Source organism: Anopheles funestus, chromosome 2RL (assembly GCF_943734845.2).
Source record: "Anopheles funestus chromosome 2RL, idAnoFuneDA-416_04, whole genome shotgun sequence".
Classification (NCBI taxonomy): Eukaryota; Metazoa; Arthropoda; class Insecta; order Diptera; family Culicidae; genus Anopheles; species Anopheles funestus.
Genome location: NC_064598.1, coordinates 60,664,535 through 60,686,768, shown reverse-complemented (window position 1 = coordinate 60,686,768; position 22,234 = coordinate 60,664,535). Strand labels below are relative to the sequence as shown.

General features: G+C 41.4%; 2 protein-coding genes across 4 annotated transcripts in view; one reads left to right on the top strand and one right to left on the bottom strand.

Moving 5' to 3' along the window:
• Positions 1-22,234, top strand: part of LOC125762621 (protein croquemort-like) — a 74,662-nt gene that overhangs the window by 12,002 nt on the left and 40,426 nt on the right. Inside the window, exons 2-6 of one of the 3 annotated variants that reach the window (XM_049424952.1) lie at positions 18,678-18,944; positions 19,025-19,330; positions 19,413-20,218; positions 20,301-20,391; positions 20,459-21,292. The exons of the other annotated variants lie outside the window; for them this stretch is intronic. Of the exons in view, the coding sequence (XP_049280909.1) occupies positions 18,819-18,944; positions 19,025-19,330; positions 19,413-20,218; positions 20,301-20,391; positions 20,459-20,608 (1,479 nt within the window). The 5' untranslated portion in view covers positions 18,678-18,818 and the 3' untranslated portion in view covers positions 20,609-21,292. Of the gene's footprint in view, positions 1-18,677; positions 18,945-19,024; positions 19,331-19,412; positions 20,219-20,300; positions 20,392-20,458; positions 21,293-22,234 lie in introns of those variants that run through there. 3 annotated transcript variants of the gene reach the window in all.
• Positions 906-5,374, bottom strand: LOC125762650 (uncharacterized). Its single transcript, XM_049424996.1, has 2 exons — positions 3,598-5,374; positions 906-972 (listed from the first exon to the last, which is right to left on the bottom strand). The coding sequence occupies exon 1, from the start codon at positions 5,165-5,167 to the stop codon at positions 4,643-4,645; it is 525 nt and encodes a 174-aa protein (XP_049280953.1). The 5' UTR covers positions 5,168-5,374; the 3' UTR covers positions 906-972; positions 3,598-4,642.

Sequence of the window (22,234 nt, the reverse complement as noted above, 5' to 3'; positions counted from 1 at the left end):
TGCGATCCTCTCAAAATCGTCCAAAACAGTCTCGTGTATTACTCGACCTTGTTGGAAGGCCCGCAGAATTTCTTCACCGATTTCCACTATTAATACCTCTGTATTCTCCCAAGTGGGTAAAAACGGCAGCCTCGCTTCCCACTCTTCTTGCTCCGTTTCATATGGCGACTCGTTAATGTCCCAATCTACTTCCGGAGCTAGATTGTCTTCCCAATCTTCGATGAAGGGTGATTCCGCCTCTAAAGCTGTCCAATAATTTACTGGGAGCGGGTCTCGCTCGTCCCAGTTTTCTTCGTCGGCTGGGTTGTGGAACGGTTCCTCCGGAAGTTCCACCTCTTGTACCACGTAATTGAAGGGAGGGCACATTTAATACACTAGGTTTTCACTACTACCGAAACCGCACTTGGATCGACTTGATTACTTCGGATTTGTACAGCTGTTCTTATGGCGACAGCACACCTTGAACGCAAGTTCGTTCTTTAGAGATTACACTTGTGCGCGAGACTTTTGTAACTTCCTCTCTGGAGCCACCATGTAATTCGCTGACACCGTCGCGAATAGAATATATTCCGCGAAGGTTCTTAACCGAGAACTCTCGCGCAGTTCCTTAGAAGTGAAGGCCTTTTTGTCAATTTAGCGGGTCGGGCTGCTAGCCTTTTAACGAATAAATTCGAAATAAGTTTCCAGCGGCGGACCTCCGTTCAATTTGACTACCAACTCAACTAATGACTCGAAGCCGGTTAGATTGCTAGTGCTTCGTCCTTTTTGGACGTTTTATGATATTGCGTGAAACTATGATCATGTTACGCAACGTATGAAGTGGGTAAAGGATTTGGGATCTTTTTATGTTAATGTTTGCATATGGTCCTTGAGATGCATCGATATGTAATTGCGCTTACGCTCTTTTCTCGTCCTTCCCCTTTGATGCTCGTGCTTGCGCTATGTCGTTTTCTCATAGAACATTATTTTGACCTGAAAGCTGAGATTACACACATGGATTTTCTAGGATGTCAACATGTTTATGTTGGCGTAGCTATTTCAAATTCCCTTTTTTTCGTGCTTTCCTGTATGCTCGCGATTGTTACCTAAAACCTAAGGCCACAGAAAACGGTTGGTTTAAGATATTTAATGTTTCATATTTTTTGATTCCTTGTTGGTCGCGTTCGCAACACCCTCGTTTGCTGTTGTTGGCTAATGATCAATTGTGATACAATTTCTTCGAGAGATCGATCTTTACTTGAACTTCCCTCTGTACTGGTTGATTCCTTTTCAACCTTATTCTTTTCTGAAAGTCTGAAGTTCTCCTTATTTTTTGCTTCTCTTTCCAGCAGGGCCTCAATTTCTTCCTTATTCCTAGCCTCTCTTTCTTGGAAAGCCTTAAATTCATCCCTTTGCCGATTAAGCTCATACTTTATTTGTTGGCATTTGCGGCATAACCAGCACTCTTCAGGTGATGGTTTCCGCGTTAGCTTTGCACATTTCAAGTGAAACCATCGGTCACACTCTGTACAAGCAACCATACTCTCCTCAGCGGTATCCTCCGCTGTGCAGAGTCGGCAACTGCCATTAACATTCAAAACAAACGGATAAGGCATTTTGGACGAATCAGAGATTTCCAGCCTTGCTTATAAGAATATAATTCACTTACCTGACTCCTTGGTCTGAATTTCTTTCCTAAAGCACCAACTGGACTCTTATTGGCGAAGCACAAACAATGATTCCTTGCAATCGTTGTTTTTCGGATGACTCACTATAATTTTCTTTCAAAGTTTCTCAATTTTTTTCTTTCGTAAATGTTTCTTTCTGTATGTTTTTCTTTCGGATAGTGACACTATGATAGTCTACGCACTGATTTGAGATTGTTTTTTTTTATTTAATCATTTCACGCACTTCACCTATTCCGCTCTACAGACACTGGTACTGCAAATGTACTATCCTAGGGTACGCATCCCTCGGTAGTATTTTGAAATTGGCGTAGCTATTCAAGATATCCTCGAACTCTTCAAGGATATCGCTTGGAATGTGTCGGCCTTCGTTCAGCGTCTGCACGATGGCGTTTATAGTCGTCGTTATCACCTCGTCCGTGTCGTCGTAGGTTGGTACGCGATAACGACTAAAGTAATATTCGTCGTTGTCCGATTCTTCCTGAAATTCTTGATAATCAAGAATCTCTGGTTCCCCGGGATGCACGTCTTCGTTGTCTTCCGGGTTCTCCCGTTGACGTGCCAGCTCCTCGGCAAATAGACGATCCCACTCGTCCTCGTCCCAACCGCCGCTGTACCACGGCTCGACTTGGGCTTCTGGTTCCTCAGCAGCTGGTTCCTCGATCTCGACGTCTCACTGCTGGTCGTCCCGCAGTCGAACCTCCACAATGTTTTCTCTGTCAAGTTCCTCCTGGAATCCTGGTAGACACATCTGGTGGGTGCGCACTTCACTTTTTATTTCTCACTACACGAAGCTAACACACAGCTGTTCTTTTGGCGACAGCACACCGTACTTTTGTGAGTTCGATCACAGAGGATGCAATTATGCGCAAGCTTGCAAACTCTTCTCTGGAGCCACCATGTAATTGTTCGAAGCGCTCAATGAAGATCCACTTCGAACCACTAGAGTTCACCGCGCGAAGTACGGTTTACTCTGAAACTTCTTGCGCAAGAAAAAACCTTTTCAACACAGCGTAAGCACTAACGTTCCTTTAATAGTTAATCGAGCACAACACTTAGAGCGATAGGAACTTAACGAGCTGAATTTCGAGGGCGGAGATTTCTTTCTTCTCGAGATGATTTTTTCGAATATAGTGGAAGCGAAATTTCAGGAGCGGACATTTTTCTTTCGGATTTCTTTGAAATAATCTCTGTTTCCGGAATTTATAGTTTTACAATTTTTATTCCCCAAGATTTTAGGTTTTCCTCCAGGTTACCGCGCTTTTCGTTCAGCGGTTTACCGCTGTCGATGCAGATCAGCTTCCCACTGCAGCTCGCAGAGGATGCTGTGACAGCGTCGTGGCCAAATTTTTCCGGCTCGGAGAAGATTCACCGTTGTTTGGATGTCTCTGTCTAAGACCTCCGGCACCGCGTGCTGAATCGTCGCCTGGTATTTTAGCAAGTCGTTTGCTAATTCCTCGGTATTGTCCCAGTCCGGAACAAAACCTAGTCGATCTTTGTACTCCTCCTCTGAAGTACAACTTGTAATGAAGGAACTTACTGAGGGAATAAAATGGTTGACGTTACAAAATTGTTCACAACTACAAACACTTTCTATAAACGCTATTTCAGTTCACTAACTTTTCAAACAAGTTCATTTGAACTGTTATTCACTTTAAATTTGAACAGTTCGACACTGGAGTTGAGTTTAAACAGGATTTTACACTTTTTTCACTTCAACTCCTCTCTGGAGCCACCATATAATCCACTGGAGTGGAATTTACGCGAAGACGCGATTTTTACTTAAGTTCGCGGAAATGCAACGCGGACGCGACTGTTCTCGTTCGTTGTAAGATTGTAAGTGCTTCGTCCTTTTTGGACGTTTTATGATATTGCCTGAAACTTTGGTGCTCGTGCTTGCGCTATGTCGTTTTCTCGTAGAACATTATTCGACCTGAAAGCTGAGATTACACACATGGCTTTTCTAGGATGTCAACATGTTTATGTTGGCGTAGCTATTTCAAATTCCCTTTCTTACGATAGTTCGAATTTTCTCACGCGTACGCTTTGAATTTTGTCGTGTACGTAACAGTAGATATGAACCTAAGTTGGCCAGGCGATCCCGCGTAGCATCCTGTTTATTAAGAACGGCGTACCATTCTTTGTTCATTTTCTTCTCGAAGTTATTGCCTGTGCTACGTTCGTCCTGATCGACGTCGAGTCTAATCTATGGCTTGTAATTCTCTTAAATGAACATATAATAGTTTGAAATGTATTTAAAACGAGAATTAGAACGATTGATCGTTGCGTTCACAACAACAGCGTAAACACTAACGTTCCTTTAATAGTTAATCGAGCACAACACTTAAAGCGACGGAAACTTAATGAGGTGAATTTCGACGGCGGAGATTTCTTTCTTATCAAGATGATTTTTCGAATATAGTGGAAGCGATTTTTCCAGTTTTACAATTTTTATTCCCCAAGTTTTTAGATTTTCCTCCAGGTTACTGCGCTCTTCGTTTAACGGTTTACCGTTGTCGATGCAAATCAGCTCCCACTGAAGCTCGCAGAGGATGCTATAACAGAGTCGCGGCCAGATTTTTCCGGCGCGGAAGAGCTTTACCGTTGTTTGGATGTCTTTTTCTAAGACCTCCGGTACCGCAGTGCTCTTCGCCGTTTGGTATTTTAGCAAGTCGCTTGCTAATTCCTCAGTGTTATCCCAATCCGGGACAAAACCTAGTCGGTCGTTGTACTCCTCCTCCGAAGCACAACTAGTAACGAGTAACTCACTAAGGGAATAAAATGGTTGACGTTACAAACTTTAAACTTGAACCAAACACTTAAACCACGGTTTAATTTCACTAACTTTCAAGTGATTTAACTTTGAACTTTTTAATCACTTTTAATCACTTTTAACTATAACTCCTCTCTGGAGCCACCATATAATCCACTGGAGTGGAATTTACGCGAAGACGCGATTTTTACTTAAGTACTCCGCTCTACAAACACTGATACTGCAGATGTACTATCCTAGGGTACGCATCCCTCGGTAGTATCTTGAAGTTGACGTAGCTGTTAAAGATATCCTCGAGCTCTTCAAGGACATCAATTGGAATTGGACGGCCTTCGTTCAGCGTCTGCGTGATGGCGCTTATAGTCGTCGCTATCACTTCGTCCGTGTCGTCGTAGGTGGGCACGCGATAACGACTAAAGTAGTATTCGTCGTCGTCTGATTCTACCTGAAATTCTTGATAGTTAAGAATTTCTGGTTCCCCGGGATGCACGTCTTCGTTGTCTTCCGGGTTCTCCCGTTGACGTGCAAGCTCCTCAGCAAATAGACGATCCCACTCGTCCTCGTCCCAACCGCCGATGTTACACGGCTCGCCTTGGTCTTCCGGTTCCGCAGCAGCTGGTTCCTCAGCAGCTGGTTCCTCTATCACCTCGATCCACTGTTGAACGCCTCGCGGTCGAACCTCCAAGATGTTTTCTCGATCGAGCTCCTCCTGGTCGCGTGGCAGACACATCTGGATGCACACTTCACTATTTATTTCTTTTACACACAGCTGTTCTTGGCGACAGCACACCTTGAACGCAAGTTCGTTCTTTTGAGATTACACTTGCGCGCGAGACTCTGTAATCTCCTCTCTGGAGCCACCATGTAAATCGCTGATACCTTCGCGGAATAAATTCTAAGCGCGACGGTATCAGTGTTTTACAATTGTAATTGTAGCTAGGGTTGTAATTTTGTCTTTGATAATTGTTTTTGTAACAGTTGCTATCATTTTTGTGTATTGTTAAGATTTGTGCATCAGCCGTGTTATCATTTTCGACAACTTTTTGAGTTGCTTCAGCTATGTTATTAAATTTACCAGCTTTTAGTAGTGTTTTTGTTTCCCTGTTTTGGACTTTCTCTATGATTGTGTCTACTCCGAGTTTTACAATCATGTCATTTGCGACCTTTTCTGGTATTTGTTGTTCCATATAGATTACTTTTCATTTTGCTGTTAAAAGTTCTACTTCCTGGCAAAGTGATTTAGAATTTTTTGCTTTTATGGCCTTTAGTTCTGTTGTAATTTTGCTAGCATCAATTCTTTCTTGTCATCTGCTCTTTACATTGTCAACCAGATCTTTAACCAATGCTATATTATTTAGCAATCCAGCCCTAGCTTTACCTGTTAGTTTTGATTTTAAGAATTTTACTAACATTTGTTCCTGATCTGGTTATTATTATCCTGGTGGTTATTTCTTTTAATATTTGGACTGAATCTTCAAAAGCGTTATAATGTTCAGCCGAACCATCGTATATGGATACTAAACAATTTGCCGTTTTAAAATCGAATACAGCCATTTTTGCTATTTCTTGAATTCTATGGTGTTTTGTTGATGTTTTTGTTTCTTCTAACTTGAGCTTTTTATTATTTTCAAGATGAGTGTTAATTGCTTGCGTTATAATTTTATAACTTGAATTGTAATTGGTTTCTATTTCACTTATATGATCTTCTGAGAAACTTGTAGTTTGAGCTTTAATAATATGATCTAACTTTTCTCGTATTTTTAGGAGATCTCTCTGATAATGTTCTAGTACATGATCTCTAATCGGTTTATTTATATTAACTATATTTAATATTTGTTTTAGTTTTCCTAACTCAAATGAAATTTGTACTTTTGGGTCCATCTCATACTTAAAATAAATTTAACCTGCATTCTGCGACGCTGGTACTTGTAGTCTCTTCAGGTTGGGAACTCCTGTTCCTTTGGATCCCGCCGGTCAAAGATATGAACCGTGGTCTCGCCTTCCTTGTTGTTTTTTTTTCACTTATTGTTCTTTGTTTTTTTTTTTTTTTTTTACTTGTTCATTATTTATTTCGTTTTTTCCACTTTTCCACTTGTTGTTTTTTTTTTTATTTTAATATTTTGTTTTTTTTTCTGTTCTTATTTTCACTTGCACTTTTATTTATTTTAGATGATAAAACTGTTATCATGTCTTATAGTTTTTTGTTTTTTTTTCTTTTTGTGTTCTTACTCTTCCACTTCACCTTTAAACCATCTGAGGCTTTTGATGTATTCACTTTCACTATTTAGGAAATCCATCCATCGCACCAAAACTTGACGTAGACCACTGATCATTGTTTATGTTCGCGTTTTTAAATGTTATGGCTTCGTGCACAAGCTCGTGAATTCTTTCTTCATAAATTGCTGCCACTGTAGGGTCCGGAAACTCAACTAAGAAACTGTAGTAATTCGTCTATTAAACGCAAAGTTGTATTTTGCACTGCCATTGTTCTTTTTTATATATTTTTTTTCTTTAATTATTTTTAGAGTACTCTGTACAACTCATATGCTACTTCACATAGCCGACCATACGTGTTTTTTTTATCGTTATATATTTGATAGTCTACTAGGATTTGCTCAAATATTGGCATTTGAGTTTCGTAACGAGATAATGAGGTAGTTTCAAAATACCCAATTATGTCCGCTGACAATTCTAATATATCCTCATGTAATGGGATAAAGGGACCAGTATATTCTTCTGGTTCTGAATTGTCATAATCTTCTATTTCATTAGATTCATTTTCATTAATTATTGCCATCTTAAATTGATCACATCACTATCAATGAATGTTAACACAACACTCACTTTACTTGTTTTAGAAGATTGCCGATTGAAGTCACGGTCGCCATGTAATGTTCACGGTTTTTATACTTTTTCACTTATGGACTTCGTCTTTACACTGTAAAGTTACTTTTACTTTACTTACACTGTAAGTTTCTTTCTTGATCGTTGGAGTCATCGAGGCCTTACCTTGGGTAGGGGGACTCTCGATGCTCTCGAAATAATAACACTGCAAAGTTGTTCTGGCAGCTCAGTTGTGCAACTGATCTTTGATAACTGTCGACTTGCGATCGATCACTGGTGACTGACCCCGTTCTAACAGTTTTGGTTTATTTTATACTCTGCGTTGTGTAGGTGTACATGGTTTTTACATAAGGGCTTATGTATCGAATGTTTCTATTTCTGTGGTTCTATTTGCTTGTAATAATTCCTAATGCATTTCTGTAATTTTCGGTTGATACGCATTAGCGCATAAATCAAGCGTCGAATGGGTCTTACGCAGGAGGGCTAATGAATGGAAACTAAAGTAACCTTTTCAAGTGCAACCAACAGCGTGAAAAAGGATTGTATATGCAACGCAGTGAGCGATCTTCGAATATGTCACCTTCAGGTACTTTAAAGGGTTAAAACAGATGTGTTTAGAGAAGTCGTAAAAACCCTAGCCATGTGTTTTATGACAAGTGTCAGAATGAGAATAGAAGAAAATAGGAAAAGACCAACGCGATTTTGTTAACCGATTCTATACTTTGAATTTTTATGTGTTATTTGAGATTTCCAATATGTTGGTTATTTTAATGTTTAGCAGGTATGCTACAGTATCAATCTTAAACTTTGACGAATTTTCAATGTGCTATTTAATATTTCTTGTATGGTAATGATTTGATGTTTAGCAGATATGCTACAAAATCTTTCTGATCTTTCTGACGTTAGACTTTTTCCTTGGTCAGGATTAGTTCCTAACGGTGGATCTGCCGTTTCACGTGCTCGGAATAGAGTGATGCTGTTGAGTAGTTTTTTTTACTGAATGATCAGTAGAAGTTTCTATGCATGGAGCACCGATTCTGAGTCTGATTACCAAACAGAAAGTGACTCGTAGTGGTTGAGTTTCGGATTACAACGGAAGTACATTAACAAATTTTCCTGCTTGTATACTAACAATGTATGGTTGAGGTTGTGCCTGTGCGTATACGCATACGCATTATAGAGCATTATATAGCTGTTTTGATTCTAGATCGTGTCTAGTTCTAAATGTATTCTATGCTTCATTCCTTCCAGACAATTGGATGTCCGGATAACTACTTAAGAATTCTGATGATTTCTTGCTAATCAGTGTATGTTCACGATCAAGCGTTTTTAGCTCCTTTTTAAAGCAACAAAGTAGATATAATACTAGACCATTAACCTGTTACACTCATCCGTCCCCTCCCCCATCCCCCAATATCTCCCGCTGTAATCCACTGGAGTGGGATTCACGCGAAGAAGCGATATTTTTTTTTAGAAGTTTAAAGGATACTGAAACGCGGATACGACCGTTCTTGTTGCGTTGTAAACTTGTAAGTACCTTTATTGAAAATTTTCGTTTCTTTTTTTTTTTATTCATAAAGAACGGCCTGGCCGTATTGCATCCTTTTTTGCATATGCCTCCATCGCAGATTCCATACGTTTCAACTCGTATTTAATCTTTTGGCACTTGGGGCATAACCAGCATTCGGCTGGTGTTGGACTGCGCGTCAGTCTAACGCATTGCAAATGGAACCATCGGTCGCATTCGAAGCATTCCGCCATTGTTTGTTCGGAGGTATCAATACCTTCACATAGGCGGCAGCTACCATTGCGGTTTTTAACAAAGTTGAAAGGCATTTTGGACGAATCTGCGATTTCCTTGCCGTATGATAAGAAAATTGGCTTACCTGAATAAGTTGATACTTTCCTTCTTTTATTTCGGCTGGAACTGGATGGCTTCGCTCGTGATGATGATGCGCGATACTTCTGATGTTTCTCACGTGTGGCGGATCAAATGTCTTTCACAATGGTTTCTTTATAAACCTTTTCAACACAGCGTAAGCACTAATGTTCCTTTAATAGTTAATCGAGCACAACACTTAGAGCGATAGGAACTTAACGAGGTGAATTTCGAGGGCGGAGATTTCTTTCTTATCGAGATGATTTTTCGAATATAGTGGAAGCGAGATTTCAGGAGCGGACATTTTTCTTTCGGATTTCTTTGAAATAATCTCTGTTTCCGGAATTTATAGTTTTACAATTTTTATTCCCCAAGATTTTAGGTTTTCCTCCAGGTTACCGCGCTTTTCGTTCAGCGGTTTACCGCTGTCGATGCAGATCAGCTCCCACTGCAGCTCGCAGAGGATGCTGTGACAGAGTCGTGGCCAAATTTTTCCGGCTCGGAGAAGATTCACCGTTGTTTGGATGTCTCTGTCTAAGACCTCCGGCACCGCGTGCTGAATCGTCGCCTGGTATTTTAGCAAGTCGTTTGCTAATTCCTCGGTATTGTCCCAGTCCGGAACAAAACCTAGTTGATCTTTGTACTCCTCCTTTGAAGTACAACTTGTAATGAAGGAACTTACTGAGGGAATAAAATGGTTGACGTTACAAAATTGTTCACAACTACAAACACTTTCTATAAACGCTATTTCAGTTCACTAACTTTTCAAACAAGTTAATTTGAACTGTTATTCACTTTAAATTTGAACAGTTCGACACTGGAGTTGAGTTTAAACAGGATTTTACACTTTTTTCACTTCAACTCCTCTCTGGAGCCACCATATAATCCACTGGAGTGGGATTCACGCGAAGACGCGATATTTTTTTTTAGAAGTTTAAAGGAGACTGAAACGCGGATACGACCGTTCTTGTTGCGTTGTATACTTGTAAGTTTTTTTTTATTGAAAATTTTCTGTAATATTCTAATACTTTAATTTTCTTCACCACTTAGCGGACTTCGACTTTACACTTGCTTTACACTGTAAAGCTTCCTTCTTAAACGTTGGAGTCATCGAGGCCTTAGCTTGGGTAGGGGGACTCTCGATGCTCTTGAAATAATAACACGAAGAATTTGGTTTGGAATCCCAGTTGTGTATCTGATCCTTGACAACTGTCAACTCACGATCGATCACTGGGGACTGACCGCGTTCTAACAATTTTGGTTTATTTTATACTCTGAGTTGTGTAGGTGTACATGGTTTTTACATAAGGGCTTATGTATCGAATGTTTCTATTTCTGTGTTTCTATTTGCTTGTAATAATTCCTAATGCATTTCTGTAATTTTCGGTTGATGCGCATTAGCCTATAAATCATGCGTCGAGTTGGTCTTTGCGAAGGCGGGTACGGCATGGAAACTTAGGAAACCTTTTCAAGTGCAATTCACATCGTGAGAAAGTATTGCATATGCAACGCAATGAGCGATCTTCGATTATGTCACCTTCAGGTACTTGAAAGGGTTAAAACAGATACGTTTAGAAAAGGCGTAAAAACCCTGGCCATGTGTTTTATGTTAAGTGTCAGAATGAGAATAGGAGAAAATAGGAAAGGACCAACGCGATTTTACTAACCGATTCTATAATTTGAATTTCAATGTGCTATTTGAGATTTCCCATATGTTAGATTTTTAATGTTTAGCAGATATGCTACATTTTGTTTCTTATACACTAAAAATTAGTTGTAAGAGATGGAGGTAAGAGTGAGATGGGTAATTAGAAAGAGATAGTTTCCTTTTGGATAACGTTGTCCTAGATGCCTTATCCAGGCATATGTTTATATGAGTTATGGGTAGGCATTCTAAGGTTGTACCAATATCTCACACGCATTTCGGTACATGTGGTATCACTTAAGTTGTGTATCCTTGTCTCGTTTTACTTTCCTCTGGTTATAGTTTGACCGTTTGCAGTTATGCTGCCTTTGCTTATTGCCGGGTAATATGTTTAGTTTCGATTGTCAAGTGCTTCGTCCTTTTTGGACGTTTTATGATATTGCCTGAAACTTTGATGCTCGTGCTTGCGCTATGTCGTTTTCTCATAGAACATTATTCGACCTGAAAGCTGAGATTACACACATAGCTTTTCTAGGATGTCAACATGTTTATGTTGGCGTAGCTATTTCAAATTCCCTTTCTTACGATAGTTCGAATTTTCTCACGCGTACGCTTTGAATTTAGTCGTGTACGTAACAGTAGATATGAACCTAAGTTGGCCAGGCGATCCCGCGTAGCATCTTGTTTATTTAGAACGGCGTACCATTCTTTATTCATTTTCTTCTCGAACTTATTGCCTGTGCTACGTTCGTCCTGATCGACGTCGAGTCTAATCTATGGCTTGTAATTCTCTTAAATGAACATATAATAGTTTGAAATGTATTTAAAAAACGTGAATTAGAACGATTGATCGTTGCGTTCACAACACCCGCTCTCCCTAATTCCAGGAGGCATCAACCTAGCTACTGGGACTTCAGAAGGAATATTCCCCTTCCACCCCTGTCAGCAGTCTCGCTACTGATGGCCTGCTAGCATGAGAATATCGCGTTTTGCACCGAGAAGGTTCAAACATCAACTCTAATTTTTCCAGATACTAAATAATTTTGGGAATCTATGCCGCCAAAAGGGAATAACTGATACTAGGGTGTTCGACGGAACAGAGCACGTTTTAAAAAAAGAGAGAATAAAAAAGAACTATTTTACATTGAAGAGATATCGTTTCTGGAAAACGCCTGCTTCCATTATATTAAAGTCAAGTCCATAGAGGATGTATGATAACATAAAGAATCAATTGAACGAAACTCTAGAAAATGTAAACATTTATTTAAAGAAAAAGCATAAATGAAAGAACGAGAAAAACAAAAATTGAAATTATGAATAGAATATGAATAGTAAATCGACTTCAATCAAACATGTAACAACGGTTAAGCGATCAGGGAAATCAAAAGATAGAGAAAAGGAACACTAACATACCGTTAATGAAACATTGCATAAAATATTCGGAATCGAAATGAAGGGATTAATTACCTACGACTTTGCGAACAACGAGATCAACATCGCAAGCTATTTCTGAATGGATGTGACAAGAATTCCATGTGCCCCAGTACCAAGTAATTATAAAACCCATTAATCAGCTGCTGCGAAGCTTTCTTGTACACGCTAGACTACTAAACAAGCGTATGTTTACATTTCCAAAGACTGCAAACTACACAAGCTCAGCTCACAGAAATGGTTGCATTGTTAGCTAACTACAAGGATATACAATTACCGTGAAACATTACTACAGCAGGATAACTTAACGTTGCAAATGTAAGAGAAACGGGAGGAGCAACCAACAGGACATCCAGCAACACTCAGTAAAATGCGTTGAACTATAACGCATGCGTAATCGGTATATGACTATACTGCAACAACGGACTTCAGATATAATATCGACTGCTCATGTGCTACCAGATGGTATTTCGAGACGGAAGTTGGTAACGTTACCGGCATGGTGGATAACCGTAAGGTACAAAATCAAACCCTGTACCAGACAACAAGCATGTGCTCTATCGCAACACGTGATAAAACCATATGTGTTCTACAAGAGTACGGTGTACGGTGTGTGCGAGCAGGGCGTGTGGAGAAGGAGAATGAACCACGAGCTAGCTGAGCTGTTTGGCCAAAGCCGGAAGGATACGATGACTGGGGCACGTGATGAGGATGCCGGACTCATGTCCCACCAGGTGCTCGTCAGCGATCCGTTCGGCACGAGGCGGAGAGGAGCACAGCGAGCGAGTCAAACCTGTCGGAGATCGCATGCAGCCGTGGATGGAGGACTTAAGCCCTGGACCGAGTTTCCTGGAAACGGATTGGCGACCAGGCCATGTCTACGCGACGTGCTCGACCGTGAGCTGGCCAGAAAAGAAGAAGAAGATTCTACGAGCGACCATCACACAGATCACCCAACAATATTTATGTTTGAAACAAGGCGTTAGCACGCATAAGACCAAGTGTATGGGTTTCAAATATGAAGAAAAACTTCAGAATCAGTAATCGTTATCGAAAAATATAACTAAAATGAGACAATTGATCAATTTGTATGACATCAGTAACCCGAATACTCCAGTTGAGAGTTATCAGACTTGACGGCACGCATCACGCATTGCAATTGGATGGTAATGGAATACAACGGAATAAATAATTACTCGAACCAACTAACAACCAACGTATGGACGAGCTTGCCACTCCATCAAATCATATGGCGTGTAACATGATGAGATTTTGGAAAAATAAAATGTATGGTGTACGTGAAAGGACACAAGAACATAGTCGGTGGTGCACAAGGTGCATATTCGGACAATATGCTACAATATCTGCTTCGATCGTAGGGTATTCTATGTTAAAGGAAGATCAATCAATTTCGTGACAAAACACACGGGAAGTTAAGACATCTACACTTTCGAATCGAAACTGTTTTCATCGTGTCGCAACTCCTTAACAAATCTTCACAGCGCAGCAACATCGAACAATTGAAGACGAAAAATAAAAATGCACCACAGGAAATCATCACCACGGTCTACAACCAGTTTGTATACGAATCGACGCTAGCAATTTTCCCAAATTGAGCTTTCCGAATATTTAATAAATACTAACACTTTATGTTCTAACGTAAATCTTATTTCTATATTACTTATGAGACAAGGAGATGCAAGGAAATTCGTTTCTAAGTCACATTTGCAATGGTCGTAATATGAGTCGCGTATAATGTTAATAAAATGCTTGGAGGAAAACGAAAAAAACCGAAATAAAGCAAACTATTTAAAAAGGAAGCAGGCTCGGCAAAAAGCGTAACAATTGCAATATTGGGTAATCCTACCATGTAAATAATACGACATAGAAATATGGCATAGAAAGCGCAAAGTAAAAACACGATCGCTGACATCGGTGAAAAAATAAATATTCCTGTACTAAATATGTAAAAAAAGAAATGTCGAAGAACACAAGACCAACGAAAAGAAGATGCATGAATAAATTTAAGACATGATCATTTAATGTTTTTTATGTTAAATAGAAATCATGAATAAACTTCCTACGAAGGGTTTGTTTGGGACAGTTATAAAAATTCTTAGGAATAGGCAAGTACAGGAATTCAGGAATAGGAAACGCAAACACGAATATAGCAATAATAAATAAATGAAATAATTTGTTACACTCAATGAAAAATCGTCTTCGTCTTTGATATTGGCTTTAAATGTTGAAAGAATTTGAAAAAAATATATGTCGAACAACTGAGACCATATTTTTGCTGCACTTGTTCTCCTCTGTAGAAAACCTTCTCTCGTGTCTAAGAGCTTCGTCTATGGATTAGTTCTGTTTTGTCTGTACATCTTCTTCTTCTTCTTTTCTGGCCTGCTCATGGTCGAGCACGTCGCGTAGACATGGCCTGGTCGCCAATCCGTTTCCAGGAAACTCGGTCCAGTGCTGCAGTCCTCCATCCACGGCTGCATCCGATCTCCGACAGGTTTGACTCCACCTGATCCAGCCAACGAGTTCGCTGTGCTCCTCTCCGCCTCGTGCCGAACGGATCGCTGACGAGCACCTTCCTGGTGGGGCATGAGTCCGGCATCCTCATCACGTGCCCCAGCCATCTTATCCTTCCGGCTTTGACCACCGTCAGGATATCTGCACCGCCAAACAGCTCAGCTAGCTCGTGGTTCATTCTCCTTCTCCACACGCCCTGCTCGCACACACCGCCAAAGATAGTCCTTAGCACACGCCGTTCGGAAATGGAGAGAACATTGACGTACTCCGTTAGCATAGTCCAGGACTCGTACCCGTAAAGGACTACCGGACGTATCAGTGTGCGATATATCGTGCATTTCGTGTGTTGCTGGAGCCTTCTGGATCGCAGGAGTTTGTGGAGCCCGTAGTAGGCACGATTTCCCTGAACAATGCGCCTTCGGATTTCGCTGCTCATGTTGTTGTCCGAAGTTACGATCGTACCAAGGTAGCAGAACTCCTCTACCACCTCGAGATCGTCGCCGTCAACTGATACTCTGCTCCCGAGTCGGGCTCTATCACGGTCAGAGCCTCCGGCAAGCAGGTACTTTGTCTTCGTCGCATTGATCCTCAATCCAATTCTGTCGGCCTCGCGTTTCAGTCGGGTGTACGCGTCGCACACCGCCGCAGATGTCCGTCCGATGATGTTGTAGCATAATTGCTAAACATCTTATCATAACTTAAATATTACACAGTACAAGGTTAGAAGGTTTATCACGTGACAGAATTCAACACATTTCGCTACCCAAAAAAAGCCACTTAATCTAAATTAAAGGAGGTCAGATTTAAAACACAGTAACCCACTTTATTAAATGCATCAACTGCAAAAAACCGATGACCAACGCATAAACGTAAATTCACACACTTAGGGTTAGCAACGAGAATCAATTTCATAACCACCCGGTAAAGATAGCTTAATAAGCGTTTTTGCATGAACAACAAAAAACGGCACCGGAAGCACAATTAATAACAAATAGCACCATCGTTATTTGTCGCCGATTTCGTTATAGCCTGAAGATAAACATTTGCGACACAAACCAAAACATTGCCTACTTATTATGAACTACTTATTAATATTTTCATAACAACTATAGATAAATAAGCAAACAAAAAGCTTGAAAAATGGATATAAATAAAGCCAGTTTCAACCTGAACGGGAGAGTCCGAGATGAACCGCCAAAGTGCGTGTTAACCGTCAGGTTGGAAATTATAACCAACCAAAACTATATTGTGTTCTTATTTCAAGAGCTTCGAGAGTCCCCCTACCCAAGGTAAGGCCTCGATGTCTCCATCAATCCAGTAAGAGAAATCTCTTCCAGATTTCTATGATCGCCTGGACGATCAAGTCCGCCCAAATGAAGAAGTTTGTCGTCCGAACGAAAAGTCGTTGATACCGTGTGATGATTAACCTGAGCGCAAATCGATAAATGTGACGCGGGTACGAACGGAAACGCGAAGTTAGCAATTGTACGCGCGAGCACATTACAATGTCGATGTCATCCGCGAAGCCGAGAAATTTTAGAGAACGGGTGAAAATCGTGCCCCGGATGTCGAAGCCCGCGCTTCGCATGACACCTTCCAGAGCGATGTTAAACAGCAAGCAGGAGAGTCCGTCCCCTTGCCTCAAACCCCGGTGAGATTCGAACGATTCCGACAGCATGTTCGATACTCTCACCTTGCACTGCACCCCATCCATCGTGGCCTTCAATAGCCGTACCAGCTTCCCAGGGAATCCGTACTGCTGCATGGTGTTCCATAGTTCGGTCCGATCTATGGTATCGTAGGCCGCCTTAAAGTCAATGGTGCGTGGGGATCTGATGCTCTCGGCACTTCTGGAGGATCTGCCGTAGAGTAAAGATTTGGTCGGTGGTCGATTTGCCTCCAACAAATCCAGCTTTATAGCTTCCGACGAAATCTGTGGCAAGGGGCGCAAGTCTGCAGAAGAGTATTCGGGACAGGATCTTGTAGGCAGCATTCAGGACTGTGATGGCTCGGAAGTTAGCACAGTCCAGTCTGTCGCCCTTTTTGTCGTCCGGTAGTTCTTCCTGGTCCCAAATCCTTACGATCAACTGATGCATAAGCGCGGCAAGCCTCTCCGGGCCCATCTTGAACAACTCTGCCACCAGCCCATCGCTGCCAGCTGACTTGTTACGTTTCTGCTGTTTGATGGCACTGATGACTTCGTCCAAGGATGGCGGGGGCACTTCGTCATCCTGCTGGCTGTCGCAATACTGCTCTCCTTTGCTTCCTGCAGAGGTCTCTCCTGCATCTGCTCCGTTCAGGTGCCTGTCGAAGTAGCACTTCCACCTGTCGATCACCTCTCGCTCGTCCGACAGGATATCTCCCTCCTCGTTGCGGCACATAGCGGTTATGGGAGTAAAACCGCCTCGTGCCGCATTCAGCATCCTGTAGAACTTACGAGTTTCCCCCGACTGGGATAGCTGCTGCATCAGTTGCTCATCCGACTCTTCGAAGCTGAGCTTCTTGTCCTGGAAGAGTCGGGTCTGCTGCCTTCTCAGTCGTCTGTAGTCTTCCACGTTCTGCCTGGTCTCGCGCTGGAGCATGCGAGTACGCGCTGCGTTCTTCTCGGATAGTGCTCGCCTGCACTCATCATCAAACCATTCCTTCCTCCGGTTACGTGTTACGCGGCCAGTAGTTCGATCGGCCGTGCTGCTGACGGCTTGTTCCATCATACGCCAATGGTCATTGAGGAACATCGCCTCGAAGGTGGTGTCCTCCGGCAACGCTTCCCCTAGCGTGGTCGCGAAGTTCCTCGCCACATCAGCTTGCCGCAACCGATCTATGTCGAGCCTTGGGGTGGGCTGATAGCGCAGCTTATTGGCTACGCACAGTTTCTGGCGTAACTTAACCATAACCAGGAAATGGTCTGAGTCGACGTTTGCTCCCCTGTACGTACGTACGTCGATAATATCCGAGAAGTGCCTTCCATCGATGAGAACGTGGTCTATCTGTCGATCGAAGTGAAATGGCTATAAATGATCATCGCTCGTAGTGCATCTTACTTGCGTCGACCAAACAAACTATGAGTGTATCCCTTAGGTCAGGGTAGAGAATCGACGCGCAAAAACAAACAATGATTATCAGCAAAATTGTCTACTTGTACGATTATCAGTTTACGGCAGTCGCCATTTAAAGTCACACGTTGCTCGATCAAAGTTTCTACGTAATACTTGTCCATAGCCTCGCTTCAAACCGAATAGTTGGAGTCATCGGTGCGTTGCGATCTCAAAATTGCATCACGTTGCTACGTAATAGCTCAATTCTCTCCAATTTCTCAATTAGTCTCAATTTCTCAAGTCTCCAATTTCTCGTAATAGCTCAATTTCTCTCCCCAGACTTCACATTCCGGCAAGGTCGTACATAATGTTATAACGGCCTCTCACCTGTGCTACCAGACACATGCGATTGGCACCAGTAGAATAGATTACGATGAGTCATTGTCGTATCTACGAACTGTTGCATTAGTTCACGAAAGCATAACACAACCATTTACACGACAAAAGATTGACTGTAAACGAATTTAGACTTTAATTCAATTACCAAACGAAACATAGAACAAATTTTGCACAAATAGATGTGCTACACAAATCCACTTTGTGCTATGCATTTGTGACAAAGAAAGTCAATGCACTCGGAAGCTTGCATTGGTCTCCAGTGAGTAACGTTTGGGGATGAATGAATAATATTTTATCATGTGGAACACTCATATGGCAGCTCATATGACACTCATATGAGCTGACACATATGTGATAATTACGTGACTTAGCGATAAGCATAAACTCAGAGAATTAGCGAAACTGGTTTTTGTTTCCCCCTAAACACTTGTTTAAAGCAATTTAAAATAATGTTTATACATTGATTTTCTTATAGCGTACCGGATGAGCTGATAGTATAGTGGACCAAGCCTACATACAGCCGCAGTCGATGCGGCCACATCTACCAAAGCAATAACGAGCTATTCTAGCACAATCTACCAACGCAACACCAAATTATCCCCAACCATTAACTACAATGTGTTCAACATGTACAGACTTCCAAAAGAAATTTATTTCGCTCGGCTGCTCAGCATTCCTGATACTGCTAGCAATTGCATTAGGCGTCTTATGGCCATCCATGTCTGATCAGGTGCTGCATAATGTAAGTTTACCCACGGCTAATCACGAACATTGCTTATGAATATGGTTTAACTCGCTCACTCTTCTTGCTTGCTTCCGCAGAAACTTGTAATCAAAAATGGGTCGTCAAACTATGACAACTGGATCAGAACACCGATACCGATGTACCTGGAAGTGTATTTCTTTAACTGGACCAATCCGGATGCAGTACAGACGAATCAAAGTGTAAAACCAAACTTTGTCGAAATGGGACCGTACACCTTTTCCGAGGTTCACGAACGGGTCAATCTTGTATGGAATGATAACGGCACGGTTACGTATGATCAGCGCCGGATCTGGCATTTTGTACCGGAACTATCGAAAGGTACACTGGATGATGAAGTTACAAATTTAAATGTTATCACATTGGTAAGTACTGGACAGACGAGTTTGTGCTGCCTTCTACGGTTAGAATATTTTTTTTGTACTAACCATCCTGTTTTTTTTCCAGAATGCGGCTCATTTTTTGCGCAATACATACCCTTTGCTTAAACCGTTCATCGATATATTCCTCAAAACGGAAGGTTCTCTGTTGTGGAAAAACAAACCTGTACGCGAACTGCTATTTGAAGGTGTTAAAGATCCACTATTGGATCTGTTGAAAACTCTCAATACTACGACACTAAACATACCTTTTGACAAATTTGGATGGTTCGTTGGGCGCAATCTGAGCGATACCTTCGATGGAACGTTTACAATGAAAACAGGTGCTGATGGTTTGGAGGAAATGGGCTTTCTAACCCAGTGGAACGGTTCCCCAAGAACGGGCATGTACCGGGGTAAGTGTGGCGAAGTCTATGGTACCTCTGGTGAACTTTGGCCCGCTCGTAGTACCATTCCCCCGAACATCACACTCTTCCCATCGGACATCTGCCGTTCTATAACGCTGCAAAGCGCAGAGGAAGTCTCACTGTACAATGTACAGGGCATGAAGTATGTCGGTGACGATCGTGTCTTCGATAATGGGGTGAAATATCCCGAAGCAAGCTGCTGGTGCAATACCAATCCTACCCAGTGTCCTGATTTGAAACCTGGTGTGTTTAATGCTTCTGCATGCAAATACGGTTCACCAACGTTTGTCTCCTTTCCACACTTTTATCTGGCTGATGAAAGCTATCAAAATGCGGTAACTGGACTGAAACCGAACCAAACGGAGCACGAGTTCTATATGGCTATCGAGCCAAAAACCGGTATACCATTAGATGTTCGTGCCCAGCTGCAAATCAACGAACACCTACAGCCGATAAGTGGATTCAGGTATGTTTGTGTTGTACAGATTGAATCTCGAAGTATCGTAAATCGCCATATGTGATGCATGTGTTTTCCCCATCCACTGTAGCTTCTACAAGCATGTACCGGATGTAATGATACCGATGTTATGGTTCCGTCAGCGTGCTACCCTTACGCAAGAGCTTGCTGAACAAGCAAAGGTACTATTTGTGTGTGTACGGTCAACCATACCGCTCTTTATTAATTAATATCATATGTTTATTACAGTTGGCGCTCGCATTACCGTCGCTGGGGATCTACGTGTGTATCTTCTTTGGTTCCATTGGTACTATTATGACAATTGTGTTCCTATTCTGCAGTATCAAAAAATGGTCCCAAAGCACGGAAGCAGTTCCGTACGAAGAGCTGCAAAATTAGAAGAAACTTTCTAACCGTACATCAATATCGTAAATAATCGATAAAGATAATATCCTGCAAAGTGCCTTAAAGTGATTGACAAAACGGGCATTCCCAAAGAAGAAGAACGCAAAGATAGTTTAACATTATATGTATTATCGTTTTTTTTTTTTTCATTTGTTGCGCATTAACAATCTTTTGCCATCAGGATGAGTTATTATGTTCGTGCTTTTTTATCACAATTTCTTGCCTTCCCTTTATTCAGTGCTTAAGAAATTCAAGTGCCAAAAGAACGTCATGTAAGAAAAGATGTTCCAGGTGTTAGAGATTATTTGTTTCGCATTCCGTCTGAGTTCGCTTGCATACTAATATTAGGTTAGATACTATACGTACTAGTGACTTTATAATTGTACCAAACTTGCTCAATCATTATAAAAGCACGATTTGTTACCACTGGGAATTTTTTGCAAAGTAATTTCGACTGAGAGAACAAACAAACACGTGATGTAAAGATTATCAATCATTTAGGACTAGTTTGTTTAGAATGTGAAGGTAGTGACTACCAAATTATAGAAGACCCGAGAGATCAAGTGAGAAATTGTATTTTACAGCAATATTCTTAAGAGATATTTTTACTTGGTGAATGTATGTTACTTTCATGTATGTTGAAAGCGAATAAACTTGATGATATGTTTATTGTAATAACCAATGCTATTACACTGTAATAAGTAATTTACACAAGCGGATGTGGTCGCAGATTTGCAGATTATATAACTCGCAGTATACTGCACATACATATCGTATGTACTATGAAGTAAGGACACGTTAAGCTATCTAAAAAAACAATGCTACGAAGCTGTTGCGGTCAGAGCAATGTAAAAGATTAGTTCTGCCGCTGTGGAGTTGACCGTGCGAAGTCCGGTAACTCCGGAAACTCTTGAGCAAGTTTCTACTTGCCTTCAGTTAGATTGGAATCCGGCGTTACGCCTTTTCCTAGATTAACCAGGATTCCTAACGGTGGATCAAATGTTTAAACTGTTTGCTTATTATCTGTAAGAGGAGGCGATCGAATGGTTCTAACAAATAGGCTTGAATTGAATGATCAATATAAGTCTCTATTTGCGGAGTGCCTCTCGAATTGCCACATAGAAAAGACTCGTAGCTAGGAGGTTAGGTTTACAAGTTACCTTACCTTGGCATTCGTACGACTCACTCGACGCATGATTTTATTACTTTGCCTTATTGCTGGTACCGCCGGAAAGATCTTTTCAAAACTATTATGGTCTATCCCAAAGAACCCATGCGATAAGTCACAATTTGAAACAATCAACTTATTCGACCTTATCGTTGCATGCGCGACCTTAGTCTAACATACATCGCGCTATGTCCTACCCAAAGGGACGATTACAATAGTTATGGTTTTCTCGCGTACCCGTTTTGACTTCCGTTCGCATTCGTAACAGAATCGAAATGCTGTTCTTCTGTATTAAACAAATATTTCGGGAAAAATACCATACGCATAACGCATACCACCACAAACTTGATCGTACACCAACGACGGACCTTGCCCAGATTTCACTGGAGTGTTCTTTTCAGGTAGTACCGCGGAGAAGACCAAGTGCTGAAAGCATCTGGCAAACAGCTGTT